At 46.2% G+C, this 16482-nt stretch overlaps 1 protein-coding gene across 2 annotated transcripts in view; it reads right to left on the bottom strand.

Moving 5' to 3' along the window:
* SLC23A1 (solute carrier family 23 member 1) overlaps positions 1–12835 on the bottom strand; it is a 159940-nt gene extending 147105 nt beyond the window's left edge. The window contains exon 1 of one of the 2 annotated variants that reach the window (XM_072150625.1): positions 12697–12835. Coding sequence is in view for 1 of the 2 variants with exons in the window: in XM_072150624.1 (XP_072006725.1) it covers positions 12697–12713 (17 nt within the window). In the remaining variant the exon portion in view is untranslated. The remainder of the gene's footprint in view (positions 1–12696) is intronic. The other variant, XM_072150624.1, reaches the window with a different exon arrangement.
* Between the last annotated feature and the right edge of the window lie 3647 nt (positions 12836–16482).

The raw sequence follows: 16482 nt of genomic DNA, 5'->3' as shown, positions 1-16482 counted from the left end.
TGTTGTTAAAGATATTACACTGGACTCAGACGCCATCTTACGTATTGTCGGACATTTTAAAGATTCAGCATTATTTCACATAACTTTGTGTTGTGATAACTAAAGTTTGGGTTTGTCCCTCAGAACACAAAGACTTAGTGCTCACTAGCAGCACCTAGTGGAAGGTATCCAGGCGAGCACCTGGGAAGTTTCAGTATTTGCATGTAGCCAATAGTATTAGACTCCTTTGTGTGCTTACATCCAATAGTGTTACATTTCCTGGGTGAGAACACCCAATTATAGTTGCTGCTTTCCTAATTACACGCCTTATGTAAAGTCCCTTATGGTTTTCTATAAATGTCGGTTCCTCAATAAACTTATCAGTCTTGTTGCTAACTTCCTGCAAGGACAGGTCTTGTCTTTCCTTCAAGTTAGTCAAATTCCAGCGCTGGACACAGACTCATTTAATTTGAAAGTCACCTTACAATGATTAGGGGTTTGAGCCCCAGATATAAATCTATAAGAATTGGCGTTTCCTGGGTGGCCATACTTTTATGGACATCTAACCATCAAGGTGACCTCCGCAAGAGTCCAGGCGGCCAGTGACCAGAACTGACAATGAGCGCTCGTCGGGGTAAGTCAAGACTATTTCTGTCTACCTTGACTGTAGTTCTGTTTCACTGGCTGAAAGGGACTGGGTAAGGTCATCTCCTTGTGTGATATTATGTACTTTGCCTTACATGTCCATATATAATAGTATGTTCACTATAATTTCGGCAAATTATATCTTGTAAAGTGACTGACAGAGACTGGACGTGACAATGTATGTTGTAGAAAAAGGTCTGCAGTGCCCTCTTGTGAATTGTTGGTGTAGTTCAGAAAGTTTGTGATGGTGGAGATTTTTGTTCATGTAAGCGCGGATAGAATCTGGAAGTTTGCAGAGACAAATTCTGGCCAAATTTACGTATCGTTCCTTTGGGATTGATGCGGCCCCGTGATGCGGAAAGGACAGTAGAGGCAGGAAGGACACTGACGGGAATTTTACAGTTGAGCGTTATCTCCTTGATTTCTGAAGTATTGTGTGAAGGTCTCTAATTTGTACTTACTGATAGTTAGCGGGGTAGTCTGGAGCTGTATGTACGGAGGATATCTATAGCCCTTGAACAAAATCAGGTATTCCACAAAATGGGTAGTGAGCAAAGTAAGACTGTAGCTGGACACTGCAGACCTAAAAAGGCAACTGACAGTGTCACACAGGAAAGGTAAAGAGTGGGTAAAAGGAAGTTATGAGGTATTGAAGTTTTTGGGTATGTTAGATGATTCCCTGAGTGTGCAGAGGTAGGAGACAGCACTTGATGAAAATGGTGGCTGGCTCAAAGACAAAAAGTGGCACACCCAGGCAGAAGGTTGTTTTGATGTAAGTAGAGAGTTAATGACAAAGGAAAGTGGATGGGGTTGATTACTGGAGACTTAGACCAGTGACTACGGACGGACCAGGACAGAGGGACAGGAATCCTAGAGAGTGCCCATTAAAAAAAAAAAAAAAAATCTTTTGGAATGCAGACCAGCACCCTCTTAGACTCCACCCCCGTATCTGGGGGGTTAGAGAAGATGACACGCCTTACCATCTTTTAGTGGTGGCCATCTTAAGACAGTATATTCCCATCAAGTCCCTGAAAGTTAATTGCCTATAACTCTACACTGTAGGCTAGTTGTAGGATAGCAGCTTCACCCTTGAGGCATCCTGGCGGACGTTTGAAATAAAATGCCGGCAGGTGAATATTTTCACCAATTTCAAACATTTGCTAAGGGTCTTGAGTGTGCAACGCTGTTTGTTTATTTTATTTTAAAACTTATTTGATCTTGACAATTGCAGAAAAATTACTAGAAAAAGTGTTGCAATGTCTCTGGTACCTGCTTTCTGGAGTTGAAAGAGTTAATCAGGGTGAGATCTGTGTGCAGCTGGGCTTTGCTTTGCCTTATCTGTGTCTGTGAGAAGTGGCCTTGAAGCACACAGAAAGCATCTGTGTTGAGTGGGGGAAACAGAGCTGACAATCTAAAAGACTTAAAGGAATTTGCTTGTGATAAGAATACAAAGAGACATTACTGAAGTGACTTCCCACACTCTAGGAAACGTAGACGGCCCCAACAAGGCGGGACAAGGGGGTGGTAATGGACAAGGATGTCAGCAAGAATAGTCCCCCTCTTCTGAAAGCCCCCCCAAATAGAGTTAGTGCCTTTCATTGTAGAACTCTTCCCTCTTGGCAAATGTTTTCCTCTCTGTGCCCCTACATGAAGATTTCCAGTACCTATTTGCCTTTACCAGTGTAGTATTCCAGTATATCCGATGTAGATTCCCACAAGGGGGGTAAAACTCCCCCAGCCAGTACTCCATACTACACGGCTCTATAGGGAGTAGACTGGCAGACTAGCCCCTTACTGGATGTTCTCCTTTTCAGTATGCGGAGGACCTACTGTTGTTGTTTGCCAGGATGCATTTATTGACCTTATGTGTTTTCTGTTCCAGTACTGCCAGGAGAAGGTGGTCTTCCTAGGCCACTGCTTCTCAGCCACAGGCAGATACCTGACAGAGGGAAGAAAGCTGTCAGTCCAGAATGTGCCCCTGCCCTGAGGCCCTAAGCCTCTTCACATGTTTCTAGGACTGGCCAGTTCCTTCAGGCCTGGGATAAGGTCTGCCTCCAGCCTGATGTTGCCCCTTGATAATTGAATTGCCTTTTCTCCATTTGCCCTTAGTCAAGAGGCAATTGATGCATTCTATAGCCTTAAGGTGGCAAATCCTGTGTGCCCCGGCCCTAGGCACATCCCACTGGATCAAACTTTTGTTTTATTTTGCACTGAGTATCTAGGCCACCCCACAGGTGTCGAGCCCAGGAACGTGGTGGCCTCCCCAGTGGCCCACTATTAGGGCCGGTTAGACTCAGTCGTGAGGGGAGCCCCTCATGTGTCAGAAGCTGCAGCAGCAAGGCCAGTGAGTTGATCCTAGATTACTCAGTTACAGTGCAAACCCCACATACCTTGCACAGTGTCCTCACCCAAGTACAGACCAAGCATGTGAGCCAAGGACAGACAGCTCAGACTCCAGTGTGCACTCCTGATGCCTCAGGACACACTGATAAGGTGCACAGCTCTGAATCCTTCATTCTGTCGCCAGTCTTCCAGGATTCAGAGAGGGGGGGAGAAGGGTGATTAACTCAGATGTTGAGTTTTTTCTCATAGATGGCTCCAGGTCTGTAGGATAAGACAGACGGTTCTACACTGGATATACAGTGGTCAGTGGCGCACATGAGGTAGTACAAGCAGAACCACTCCCTCCACACAGGTTAGCGCAGGAGGTGAAGTGACGGCACTCAGGGAAGTGCTACAGCTGGTGGAAGGTAAAAGGGCAAACATCTATACTCAAGGTATAGTCCTGGGGTCTAAACACGACTATGAACCCTTATGGAAGGCTAGAGATTTCCTCACCTCTACAGGGACCCCCGTTAAGCATGGAACGCTGGTTATAGAGCTCATGGATGCTCTCTTACTTCCACAAGAGGTGAGGATAGTAAAAGTAAAAGCACACACAGTTTGGTAACTCCACAAGCCAAGGGCAAGTATGTGGCTGACGGGATGGCGGAGGCAGCTGCACAGATGGAGCCCGGAGACTGTCCTGAAGTCTCAGCGGTGAGTTCTGAGCTAAAAGTTTGATCCACAGGTGTTCCAGTCCCTGGTGGCCCGAGAGTCATCAGAAGTGAAGGGAGTGTGGAGGAAAGTTGGAGCCCAGATGCCTATGAGACCTGGATGCTGGGAGAGAGGGTGTGCCTGCCCGGAGCCCTGCACCCGACAGTAAGTCAAGTAGCCTACGGACACATACACATCCAAAATGGCCATGCTAGTGCTCATAAACCATAAGTGGTTTGCCCCGGGCATTACTACCCCTGTCACTAGACTAGTGAAAGCCTGTATAGTCTGTGCCCGCCACAACCCGGGTAAGGTGGTAAAGACCCACGGAAGGTGACACCCAAGCCGCTGTATCCCTTCCAAAGACTGCAGATGGATTTTATCCAGCTACCAAAAGTGGTACATAGGAATACGTGCCTGTGTCCATTGATCTCTTTCCAGGGTGGCCAGAAGCTTCTCTCATGACCAAGGCTACTGCCAGAGCTGCAGCCAAGAAGGTGGTGAGTGAGATTTTTCTGCAGGTTTGGACTTCCAGAGACCATAGAGTCCGGTCGCAGAACCCACTTCACTGGACAGGTAAAGACCTGAAACCTTGTCCCTCCTGGGTGTAGAAGAGGCCCTGCACACCCCTTCCCGAATTAGTTGTGGGTTTGAGAGAATAAATGGCACTCTCAAGTTAGAGATCCAGAAGGCCATGGAAGTAATAGGGAAACCATGGTGTGAGTGCTTTCCTGCTGCCCACCATTCATTTAGGACCACCCCCAACAGAAAGATGGGATTGTCCCCCTTTGAAGTATTTTTTGGGCTATGCACCCAGACTAGGCCTCTACTTCCCATAGACCCTATAGCTGATGGCAGGGAACCAGGTGGAACATGCCATACAGTTGGGCCAGGCCTTGGAAAAGGTCCGCAAAAGTGTTTCTGATTACTTTTTTAGATCCAGTCAGAGACCTCAGGACGCATAACCTGAAGCCTGGAGACTACGTGGTGGTAAAGAGACGCACCAGAGAGACAGTCTGGAGCCTCGCAACGACGGTCCTTTCCAAGTCCTGCTGACCAGCGCCACGTCTGTGAAGCTAGAGGGAAGTCAGCACGCTTCCCACACTTACTGTTGCAAACTTACATATTCTTCTTGCTAGCTGGTCTCTTCTGAGTGACTGTATGCTCAGGGACACCCCAACCATGACTATCACTGTATCTATAGGGCTGACAAGGTTGCCCCCAGGGTAGAAGACTTTACCTACAGTTGGTGCAGACAATGACCTTCTTTAACACTGACAGCACAGGTAACCCTGTATTAGCAGTGTCTGATATGTACTGGATTTGTGGGGATAGGAGAGTCAAGTCAGGCCTAGAGGCTGGGAAGGTGAGTGTACGGTGATAACACTTGTGCATTCCTTTCTCGTGATCCCCAGGGATAAGGTTGATCGGACACATAAAGTAAAGCTAGAGAATCCCAAAGGACTCTGGAGGTCTGAGAGAGAAGCGCCTAGATGACAACGTTTATATAGATACAGTGGGAGCACCAAGGGGGGTCCCAGATGAGTACAAGGCCCACAATCAGATATGGGCAGGTCTAGAGTCCATTATTCCCCAGATTGCTATGAGCAAAGATGTTGGTTGGGTTAACTGGTTGTATTGTAATCAACAGAGATTTGTGATTGTATCCGAGATGCTTCCCAGAACCCCATGGCTTTGGACATGATCCTTGCTGAGAAGGGAGGAGTCTGTAAGATGGTGGGAGTGGCTTGTCGCATATATATCCCAGATGACATCGCCCCCTATGGATCGATTACCCATGCACTTGAAGAGATTGAAGGACTGTCCAGGGAACTCAAGAGAAACTCTGGGGTGGACACTTTGTCCTTCACTTTGTAGTTGGGGGATTGGAAGGGTTTCCTATAAGTGGGGGTGATATTGGGGATTGTGATTTTGCTCTCGTCACTTATTGCATGTTGTGTGGTCCCCCTCATCAAGTCCACCATGTCCCAGATGGCCGTCCAGGTGGTAAGAACCACGACAGGAGAAGTCCCGGTGTGGAGGATACCGTCTTGTTGAAGAACCAGCTTGTTAATAAACCCATAAACTATGGAAACACAATTATGTAATTTGAGTATGCAGGCCTGTAACCCCCGAGTGACTGGCCTCCAGGGGATCTGGTGAAGAGTTAACAAGTCCAGCAGGTAAGGGCTTAGCCTACCTGTGGGTACCTGGAATTTGAGGAGGTCACCCTGGACAAAGTTACAGGCCATGCAAAGCTCAAAAGGGGGGAAATGTTAAAGATATTACACTGGACTCAGACGCCATCTTACGTATTGTCGGACATTTTAAAGATTCAGCATTATTTCACATAACTTTGTGTAGTGATAACTAAAGTTTGGGTTTGTCCCTCAGAACACAAAGACTTAGTGCTCACTAGCAGCACCTAGTGGAAGGTATCCAGGCGAGCACCTGGGAAGTTTCAGTATTTGCATGTAGCCAATAGTATTAGACTCCTTTGTGTGCTTACATCCAATAGTGTTACATTTCCTGGGTGAGAACACCCAATTATAGTTGCTGCTTTCCTAATTACACGCCTTATGTAAAGTGCCTTATGGTTTTCTATAAATGTCGGTTCCTCAATAAACTTATCAGTCTTGTTGCTAACTTCCTGCAAGGACAGGTCTTGTCTGGACACAGACTCATTTAATTTGAAAGTCACCTTACAATGATTAGGGGTTTGAGCCCCAGATATAAATCTATAAGAATGTGCACTTACATAGCCCAACTTCCCCAAATAAGCGAAGCTGGAACGCAGCCTGACAAGGTTACGTCTGTGCCAGCTCGAAAGGACTGAGCTGAGGGCCAAGATCCCACTATAACATCAAAGAGTGCACTCTTTTTACACTGAGTGGCACAATGATATAGTGTGTTGGTGGCATCAAAAGCAGCAGCAGCAGGAGCCTGCAGAGTGGCACAATGATATAGTGTGAAGGTGGCATCAGTAGCAGCAGCAGCAGGAGGAGCCCACAGAGTGGCACAATGATATAGTGTGTTGGTGGCATCCCAAGCAGCAGGAGCCCGCAGAGTGGCACAATGATATAGTGTGAAGGTGGCATCAGAAGCAGCAGGAGCCTGCAGAGTGGCACAATGGTATAGTGTGTTGGTGGCATCAAAAGCAGCAGCAGCAGGAGTCCGCAGAGTGGCACAATGGTATAGTGTGAAGGTGGCATCAGTAGTAGCAGGAGCCCGCAGAGTGGCACAATGATATAGTGTGAAGGTGGCATCAGAAGGAGCAAGAGCAGCAGAGTGGCACAATGATATACTGTGTTGGGGGCATCAAAAGCAGCAGCAGCAGGAGCCTGCAGAGTGGCACAATGGTATAGTGTGAAGGTGGCATCAGAAGCAGCAGGAGCCCGCAGCATGGCACAATGATATAGTGTGTTGGTGGGATCAAAAGCAGCAGCAGCAGGAGTCCGCAGAGTGGCACAATGGTATAGTGTGTAGGTGGCATCAGTAGTAGCAGGAGCCCGCAGAGTGGCACAATGATATAATGTGAAGGTGGCATCAGAAGGAGCAAGAGTGGCACAATGATATAGTGAGTTGGTGGCATCAAAAGCAGCAGCAGCAGGAGCCTGCAGAGTGGCACAATGATATAGTGTGAAGGTGGCATCAGTAGCCCACAGAGTGGCACAATGATATAATGTGAAGGTGGCATGGGAAGCCGCAGGAGCCTGCAGAGTGGCACAGTGATATAGTGTGAAGGTGGTATCAGAAGCAGCAGGAGCCTGCAGAGTGGCACCATGATATAGTGTGGAGGTGGCGGACAATTCCAGTCCCTTTTAAAGATGGTAGGAGGCAGATGGTGCAACTAGCAGCAGATGTGTGGCATCAGGCAGGTGACAGCATCAGAATAGTAGCTGAGGCAGGAAGTTAGAACCCCGACTCATTTCTCAACGTTTGGAGGAGGCGTCATGGCTGATCTAATCTGATGTATTAGGCATTGGTGAGTTGAAATCCTGGCCGATCCAAGCCTGATTCATCTTGATAAAGGTCAGTCTCCCCACATTACGGGTGGACAAGCGGGTTCTCCTGGGGGTAACGATGGCCCCCACCGCACTGAACACCCGCTCTGATGCCACACCACTGGCCGGGCAGGACAGCTTCTCTACTCCAAACTCCGCAAGTTGCGGCCACACATCAAGTTTGGCTACCCAGTAGTCCATGGGATCCTCTACCTCAGGTGGTAAAGTGCTGTCCAAGTAGGCCACCACCTGCTGGTGCAGGGTCTGCTTCATGTCCTGCTGCTGCTGCCGGTGGCGGCTACCCTCCTCACTAGGCGGGTGAAGGAAATTGCTCATTAAGGAAGCCAGACTTAAGCAACTGTTGATGGCACTGCTACTGCTCCTACCCCCCCAGCTCCCCACAGCAGCCATAGTAGTAGTACGTGAGCAATGACTGCCAGGAATCTCCCGGTCAGACCTGACAGAGGATGGACAATGGCGCACATAGGCAGCGGCCAACTGTGTGCTCAGTATTTTTCTATAGTATGCCAGTTGTTCCTTCCTCTCAGCAGCAGGAAAAAAGTCACCCATTTTGGACCAGTAGCGAGGGTCCAAAAGTCATCCCCAGCATGCTGCGGCCCATCTGCGCAAGTGACTCTGAGGGACTCCCGGTCTCCATATCCACAGTATAATGCCACTGTGCTTCTTGGTCATCTGCCTCGTCTTCTACCTCCTCAGGATGCTCCTGCTCCTCCTCTCCTATCAGGAGGAGCAGGAGAAAAACCACACATTGCACCAGACTCTGCTTGTGCTCCATTGTCCTCCTCCTACCTCCAGTTCAGCCTCCACCGGACTCATGTGGCAATGAGATGTAGTCTCCACTTCTCCAGTGCCCTGACCAGACAGATTTTGCAGCATGAGTTCCAGGTCATGAAGCAGTGGAATGACGCTATTCATCCCGCAGTCCTGGCAATTGACAAATAACGTGGCCTCTTCAAAAGGCCTGAGCAAACGGCAGGTGTCACGCATGAGCTGCCAGTGGCTGACATCAAAGTTACACAGGGGAGTACTGCAGTCCGCTTGCATCATCAAAAAATCATTAATGGCTTTTCTCTGTTCATACAGGCGGTCTAACATATGGAGGCTGGAATTCCAACGGGTGGAAACATCGCATATCAGACTATGTTCTGAGGCCATTCTGGCGCTGCAACTCGAGGAGGGTGTGCTTGGCTTTGTAAGAAAGGCTGAAGTGCGTGCACAGTGTCCTGGCCATTTTTAGAATGTCTTGCAGATGGGTGTAAGACTCCAGGAACTTGTTGACTACCAGATTGAACACGTGCGCCATGCAGGGCGCATGGACCATCCCTCCTCGGTGCAGCGCGGACACCATGTTCCTCCCATTGTCTGTCACCATGGTTCCGATTTTTAGTTGTCGCGGAGAAAGCCACACATTGATTTCTTCTTGCATGACACGGAGCGGTTCCTCCCCTGTGTGACTTTGTTCGTCCAGGCAAACCAGGTGTAGAACTGTGTGACACCGCTGTGCCCTGCACATGTGGTGTGAAGGAGCAGCACTTGTGGAGGCTGAGGTGGTGGTGGAGAAGGATGAGGAGGAAACGGACACTGGCGCAGGATCAGCAGTTTGACAACGTGGAGGAGAAAGCGCCCTCTCTTGTTGAAGTTGTTGGTGTGGCTGGGCGGGAAGCACATTCACCCAGTGGGCCGTAAAGGACATATACTGGCCCTGACCATAATTACAGCTCCACACGTCCGCGCTGCCGTGCACCTTGGAAGAAACTGATAAGCTCAAGGACTGGCCCACCTTCTGTTGTACATATTGGTGAATGGCTGGCACAGCCTTTTTGGAAAACAAAATTGCGGCTTAGAACTCTCCACCTCGGTTCGGCACAAGCCATTAGTTCTCTGAAGGGTGGAGAGTCCATGACTTGGAAAGGGAGAGACTGCAGTGCCAACAACTTCGACAAGAGCATGGTCAGCTTCTGCACCTTAGGATGGCTGGACGCATAGAGTTGTCTTTTTGTAATCGCCTCGCTCAACGACTGCTGGCGCCATGCGTAGCGAGGAGCAGGAGCATCTGGACCGGGAGATTATGTCAAAGACAAACAGCTCACTTCGGCAGAGGTGCTGGAGCCTTGACTTGCTAAAACAGCATGTGTGCCACTAGGTGCTGCTGCTGTTGCTGCGCCTGCAGGATGGACCGCATCTGTCACCCGTTTCTCCCAGGCCATCGGATGGTGATGCTGCATTTGTTGGCGCAGGGCCGTGGTGCCAAGGTTAGCTCCCTGGCCACGCTTCACTTTCTGCCCGCAGATACGACATATACCCACGCTCGGCTCCTCTTGTCTTTACTAAAAACTGCCACACCGCTGAGGTAGTAATTTTACCTCCAACACTCTGAGCGACTACTACCGCCGCTGCCTCGCTAAGCCCCTGTGCCACTGCTTATTTGGGCCTGTGAATCAGGATTTGTACCCCGCGGAAGTTTGACTCCCATCCTCGCACTGCTGCCACCCTGCTGACTCACAGCCACAGTAGCGACTTGCTGCCTGCTCTGCAAGCTGACACTCTCGTCGCCCGACGATGAGGAATCCCCTGCTACACCCGGCTCTCAAGTGCAATCAGCTACATCATCATCAATTTGCATTTCCCGGTCACTGTTACTCTCCTCACCGATGTCAGTATGCACAGCCTGCCTACTGCAGGAAGCAGCGGAAGTCTGCCCCACCTCTTCACTGCAAAGCAGCTGCTGACTGTCCTCAAACACTTTGTCCTCGCTGAATAGTGGCGCGGAGCCAAGACCACCTAGTAGCTCTCTGGCTGCGGGAAAGGAACAGGACAGAGCCTGGTTGAGGACAGGTGAGGGCCGCTGACCTGCTCCTGGGCCATGCCAACTAATTGTTGTATCAGAGGAACCTACGGACTCTCTGCTGGGGTTGTCAGATGTTATATTTGAGGAATTGAATGACCTAGTCAACCATTCAACAACCTTTGGGTTGTTGATCAACACACTGCCACTAAATGACAACGGCAGTTCTGGCCTAACAGAGTCACCCCTGCTGCGACATCCACTTACTGTGATGCCACCTCTGCCTGCCCCACCTGCCACCTTTCTGTCTGACATAGTGGTTTATAAACTATGTGGATTTGACAAGTAAATCTGGCTGTAAACTAGAGCCCCCAAAAGGTATTGCAATGTGCGTTATACAGATACCCCACAACTGACAGTGTAATTTCAGCGAAAATCACTGTATAAACTACGTGGATTTGACACATAAATCTGGCTGTAAACGAGAGCCCCCAAAAGGTATTGCAATGTCCGTTATACAGATACCCCACAACTGACAGTGTAATTTCAGCGAAAATCACTGTATAAACTATGTGGATTTCACACGTAAATCTGGCTGTAAACTAGAGCCCCCAAAAGGTATTACAATGTGCGTTATACAGATGCCCCACAACCTTCAACTGACTGTGTAATTTCAGCGAAAATCACTGTATAAACTATGTGGATTTCACACGTAAATCTGGCTGTAAACTAGAGCCCCCAAAAGGTATTACAATGTGCGTTATACAGATGCCCCACAAATGACAGTGTAATTTCAGCGACAATCACTGTATAAACTATGTGGATTTCACACGTAAATCTGGCTGTAAACTAGAGCCCCCAAAAGGTATTGCAATGTCCGTTATACAGATACCCCACAACTGACAGCTCACTACTGCAGATGCATGAATGTCAAACAGATTTCTTCCTATTCGATTTTGTCACTAAATAGAACTGCTATTTGGGGTATACAGATCCCCCTTAAAGAACAACCAGGGATTAGTCCACCAATCGCTACTGCAGATGCATGAAAGTCAAACAGATTTCTTCCTATTCGATTTTGTCAATAAATAGAACTGCTATTTGGGGTATACAGATCCCCCTTAGAGAACAGCGAGGGATTGCAGCAAGAATCGCACAGCACAATAACAGCAGCTGGACGCTACAACATGAAGTGTGAAGTGCTGAGATAGAAAATGGCTGGTTTTATAGGGCTGTGTGACATCACATAAGCCTGCCGGTCACTGATTGGCTTACAGGTCTGCAGATGTCATCGGGGGTGTTGCTTTCTCCTTCCCAGAGTTCTCTGCCCCATGTAACACGTTGTTCTCGCGCCCATTTAGCAGAAACATGAGGGGAAAAAAAACAACTTTGTTCCCGCGAATCAGCATAAACTTCGGCTTCGTGGCGAATCAAATTTTTCCTGAAATTCTAACCGAACTTAGAATCATTAGAATCGATTCGCCCATGTCTACATATGGCTATATACATCCCAACTGAATAAGCATCGCGACAGTGGCCCACTTCAAATGGCTATATCTCCTAAACAGAGACACTATTTACATTTTGGGAAAAGCACATTAGCAATTTTAAAATAAAATGATAATGTAATGTTTTTGGAGCAATGACCCTGACAGTTGAATCAATCACAGTGGTAAAAGTGTGCTATACCAGTCAGAGCAGATGCTAAAGCACCTCTGACATTAATAGCACTAATGATTCTGCCCAACGTGTATCCAAGTTGATATTGGTTGTATTTTAGCTGTTACTGGCAATTGCTGCCAGAATCAAATGCATCTGCATCTTTAAAACAAAAATGCAATTGATCCCAGGAGCACCACTGGAGACTTCTTCTGTAAGCCTCTGCATGGTTCCCTCTGAATGATGATGTTGTCATTGTGTCACCTGCCTTTTTGATAGGAGACAAGTTGGGGGAATCTGCAGGAGGAGGATGAGGCAGCATGACAGGGGACCGTGGGAAAGTTAGAAATATACTGTAACTATTTAAAAAACCTGTAAATTCTAATCCCCCCCCCTTACCGTATAATGCAAAGACAATGGTAAAACTATTTATTTTGTCACTTCTACAGCATCTGTGTACAATGTGTCCTGTAAATAACTAGATCTCATACTGCTGCAACATTATTGGATTACAAAGCAAACAAAAAGTGGCAAAATATTAACGATTAAATTATAAATCGTACTTACCAAGTAACCGGTGACATGGTCCTTAGATATGTGCTCTAGACGTATTGCCAGTTGAGCATTTATTGTGCTACTAGGAAACGCTACAGAACTAAGAAGAAACCTGGTACATATATATTTATACTGCTGCTTTTATAATAAAGGCATTACTTCCTCCTATCTTGTGTAACATTAAGACCAATTCTTTGTTTAGTGATATGTTTCTACACCTAGCAGCAATCACTGCTTACTCAACTAGTTTCCAGTCAATAATCCATGAGAAACAATTAGTTGTTGACAAAGGAATTAGTTTTTTATGTGGCAACACTATATTTTCTTACATTATTCTTTCACAACTGTAGCAGAGAAGATTCCATTCTAGCACCTCCAGTCTACAGATGTATTACTCTTCATTTGGCAGTTATATCAAATCACAGCAGAAAAAAATTCTATTTACTTAACTCATTAGTTGCCATGTTACGAATTATTACATCTGTAGATTTAAGCCAAGTTTACTGCAACTTAAACAGAGTCTTGCGAAAGTATTTAGCCCCCTGGAACTTTTTTGACCTTTTCATACATATCAGGCTTCAAACAAATATATAAAATTGTAATTTTTTGGTGAAGAATCAACAGAAAGTGGCACAAAATTGTGAAGTGGAACTAGATGTATTGGATATTTTAAACTTTTTTTTGTAAAAAAACAAACTGAAAAGTCGGGTGTGCAATATTATTAAGGCACCTACATGAATACATTCATTGTAGCACCACCTATTGCTGTGATTACAGCTGCAAGTCGCTTGTCGTATATGAGTTTTGCATACAGAGAGACTGAAATTCTTGCCCATTCTTCTTTGGAAATAGCTCAAGTTCAGTGAAGTTGGATGGAGAGTGTTTGTGAACAGCAGTTTTCAGCTCTTTCCACTGGTTCTTGATTGGCCTCAGGTCTGGACTTTGACTTGGCCATTCTAACACCTGGAAACGTTTATTAGTAAACCATTCAGTTTTAGATTTTGCTTTATGTTTGGGATCGTTGTCTTGGAAGATAAGTCTCAGGTCTTTTGCAGACTTCAACAGGGAAAATAGTTAAAATTGATGAGAAGATAGATGGTGATTGTCAGGGAAATATACCTTTATCTCGATGTGATGTTGGTTCCAAATCATTGTATAGTACGAGCTGCTCGGTGAATCACTCAGACCTTCACATGTTTGAGAGGATTCCAATTTATTTAGGTTGCAGACAGTTTTTATAGGTCCTTGAGACAAAGGAGCCTATTGACCCTAACCCACATTCCAATAGCCTTCAAGAGGATGTAACTGAAAGATGATCTGTGTACACGGGGGATGGTGGGAAATGGTACATAGTCTTTTCTATCAATAGAGCCAAAGAAAAAGACATATAGAGGGAGAACACAATAGAAAATGGATTCTATCCCTCACAATTCCTCCCTTTTTGTGAATAATTTCAGGTACTGCTCAGGTGGTACATTGACATGTGCTAGTCACACATCCAGGACTTATCTAACCTCTTCACCTGCTTCCCTCCTGAGCATCCTGAACATTATATCACAACACAATTAATTCGGTCCTAATATTAATGGTAAGTTCTCTACACTCTCTTGGCCAAATTGTACATAGGTATAACCAGTCCCTCAGTAGAATTAGGTGTATACCTAGGTTGATATCGCACAATCCTTGGTTTCCTTCGCCACTGTTTTACGACAAGCCAGATTACTACTCTTATGCAGATATAAACAAATACACATAACAAAATGATTTGAAATATTGCTTGCAAAACTCCCATGAGCCACCCAAAAATACCCTTAAACCAATGGGCGGGGTTTAAGGATGCGAATGTGTCAGACCACCAGCTGTCCTTATTACTGTCATGCTCCTTGAGCCATCTATCTCTAAAATCAGCAATTTTTGCTAAATTCGTCTTAATTTGCATGTTGCCTTGAGGATCGATGTAATGACAACATGTTGGCCCTATGACTTGACACATGCCACCCTGGGACGCAGTGATGTAATCTAAAACTAATGTATGTTGGTTGGTTACCACAATTAACTGTCTCTGGGTGACATTTGTCTTATTCACAGCCCCCAAAATCTGAAAAATTTGTTGATCTAGATAATCTGTGGCTTCTACCAATTTATCCCACATCTGCATTATCATAGGATAAATAAAAAGTGTGCTGAAGATTGTGTTAGCTGTTCCCATCTCCACCACATGTGGGCGTCCGTCTGGTCTAGGAAGATTATCTGCTTTTCTCTTGTGTAATGTGTGCTTGGGAATAAGATTTACATTTACATTGGGGACAATAAAAGTGGCAGGAGTAAGGCGAGCCAGTGTACAAACTCCTGTAAAATTGCTAGGAAGCCATTTATAAGCCTGATGGCCACATACAACATATATGTTTTTCGGTACTCCAACGACAGTGCCATTAAAAAGCTCTGCTACCCATCTGACTAGCATGTTCACCTTCAGGATTTCACTCACTTCCTGTTGGAAAAAGGTGTCATTTGAAAGGAAACCTGCAAATCCAACAGTAATACATCATCTCTCATATCTTTTAAAAGGACTTGGTGATGCTTAATGAGCAAGTTATCCCAATCCCCACTCAACATCTCGTTGAAAGTTCTTCCAAGGGGTAATATCAATAGTATCTTAAATAATATTAACATTTGGAGATACAGATTCATCTTCATGAGCAGCTGGATTCAATACTCTTTTGCAATGGCTGGCGTGAATCCAATTAGGCTTCCCTTGTAACTTCACGGAAGTAGATGTGGTCAGAAGGACTTGAAATGGTCCTTCAAAACGTGGCTCAAGGCTTTTTCTCACGTGTCGCTTCAAGACCACCCAATCTCCAGGTTGTAGATTATGTGATCCTCCTACTGCATCATGGTCTGGAATAGAAGCAAAAACTTGTTTATGCACCATAGCTAGAAGTTTTTGCAGGGCTTGGACGTATCCTGTCAATTCTCCATGGTACATCTGTAAAACTTGTGGAAAATATAAGCCCATTCTAGGAGCAGATCCAAAGAGAATCTCAAAAGGTGCGAGGCCTGTTTTCCTGTTGGGAGTGTACCTTATAGAAAATAAGGCCAAAGGAAGATAATCAACCCAGTTCTTCCCTGTCTCTTCCATGGCTTTCTGAATTTTTAACTTAAGAGCCCCATTTAACCTCTCCACCTTCCCACTACTCTGTGGATGATAGGGGGTATGGAAGGCCTGTTCAATCCCAAGTGCTCCCATTACCTCCCTCATCACCTCCCCTGTAAAGTGGGAACCTCTATCACTCTCTATGGTCTCTGGAATCCCAAATCTACAGACTAGCTCCCTCATTAACTTCTGTGCTGTGTTTTTTGCTGTGGCTTTTGTCACAGGATAGGCTTCAGGCCACCCAGAAAAGAGGTCCACACACACAAGTACATATTCATAGCTACTTACATTTGGTAGCTGTATATAGTCAATCTGCAACCTCTGGAAGGGGTAAAGCGGCTTTGGAGTGTATATATCTAAGTGAATCTAAGTGATACTCCATACTTATCAACCACGGAGCATATAGAGTCTTAGCCTGGTGAACCATCATAGGGTAAAGGGCCCTTGGCAGACATTGCTTGTCACCTTTTTGCCATAGTCCACCCTCCGCCTCTTGGGCCCGTATTTTGCTCCAATCTTGTTTCTCACCTTCTGGAGCCTGTTTTCGTAAAGTCTGAAGTATAGACAAAACTACTGGGCCAGCGAGGGTCACGGACTGTACTGATCCAGGCTCCTTTCCCCTAGGCTTTCCTAGTAACCAGTAT

Source organism: Engystomops pustulosus, chromosome 4, assembly GCF_040894005.1.
Source record: "Engystomops pustulosus chromosome 4, aEngPut4.maternal, whole genome shotgun sequence".
NCBI classification, from domain to species: Eukaryota; Metazoa; Chordata; class Amphibia; order Anura; family Leptodactylidae; genus Engystomops; species Engystomops pustulosus.
Note: the sequence above shows the minus strand (reverse complement) of the source record. Positions and strands in the feature narration are given on the sequence as shown.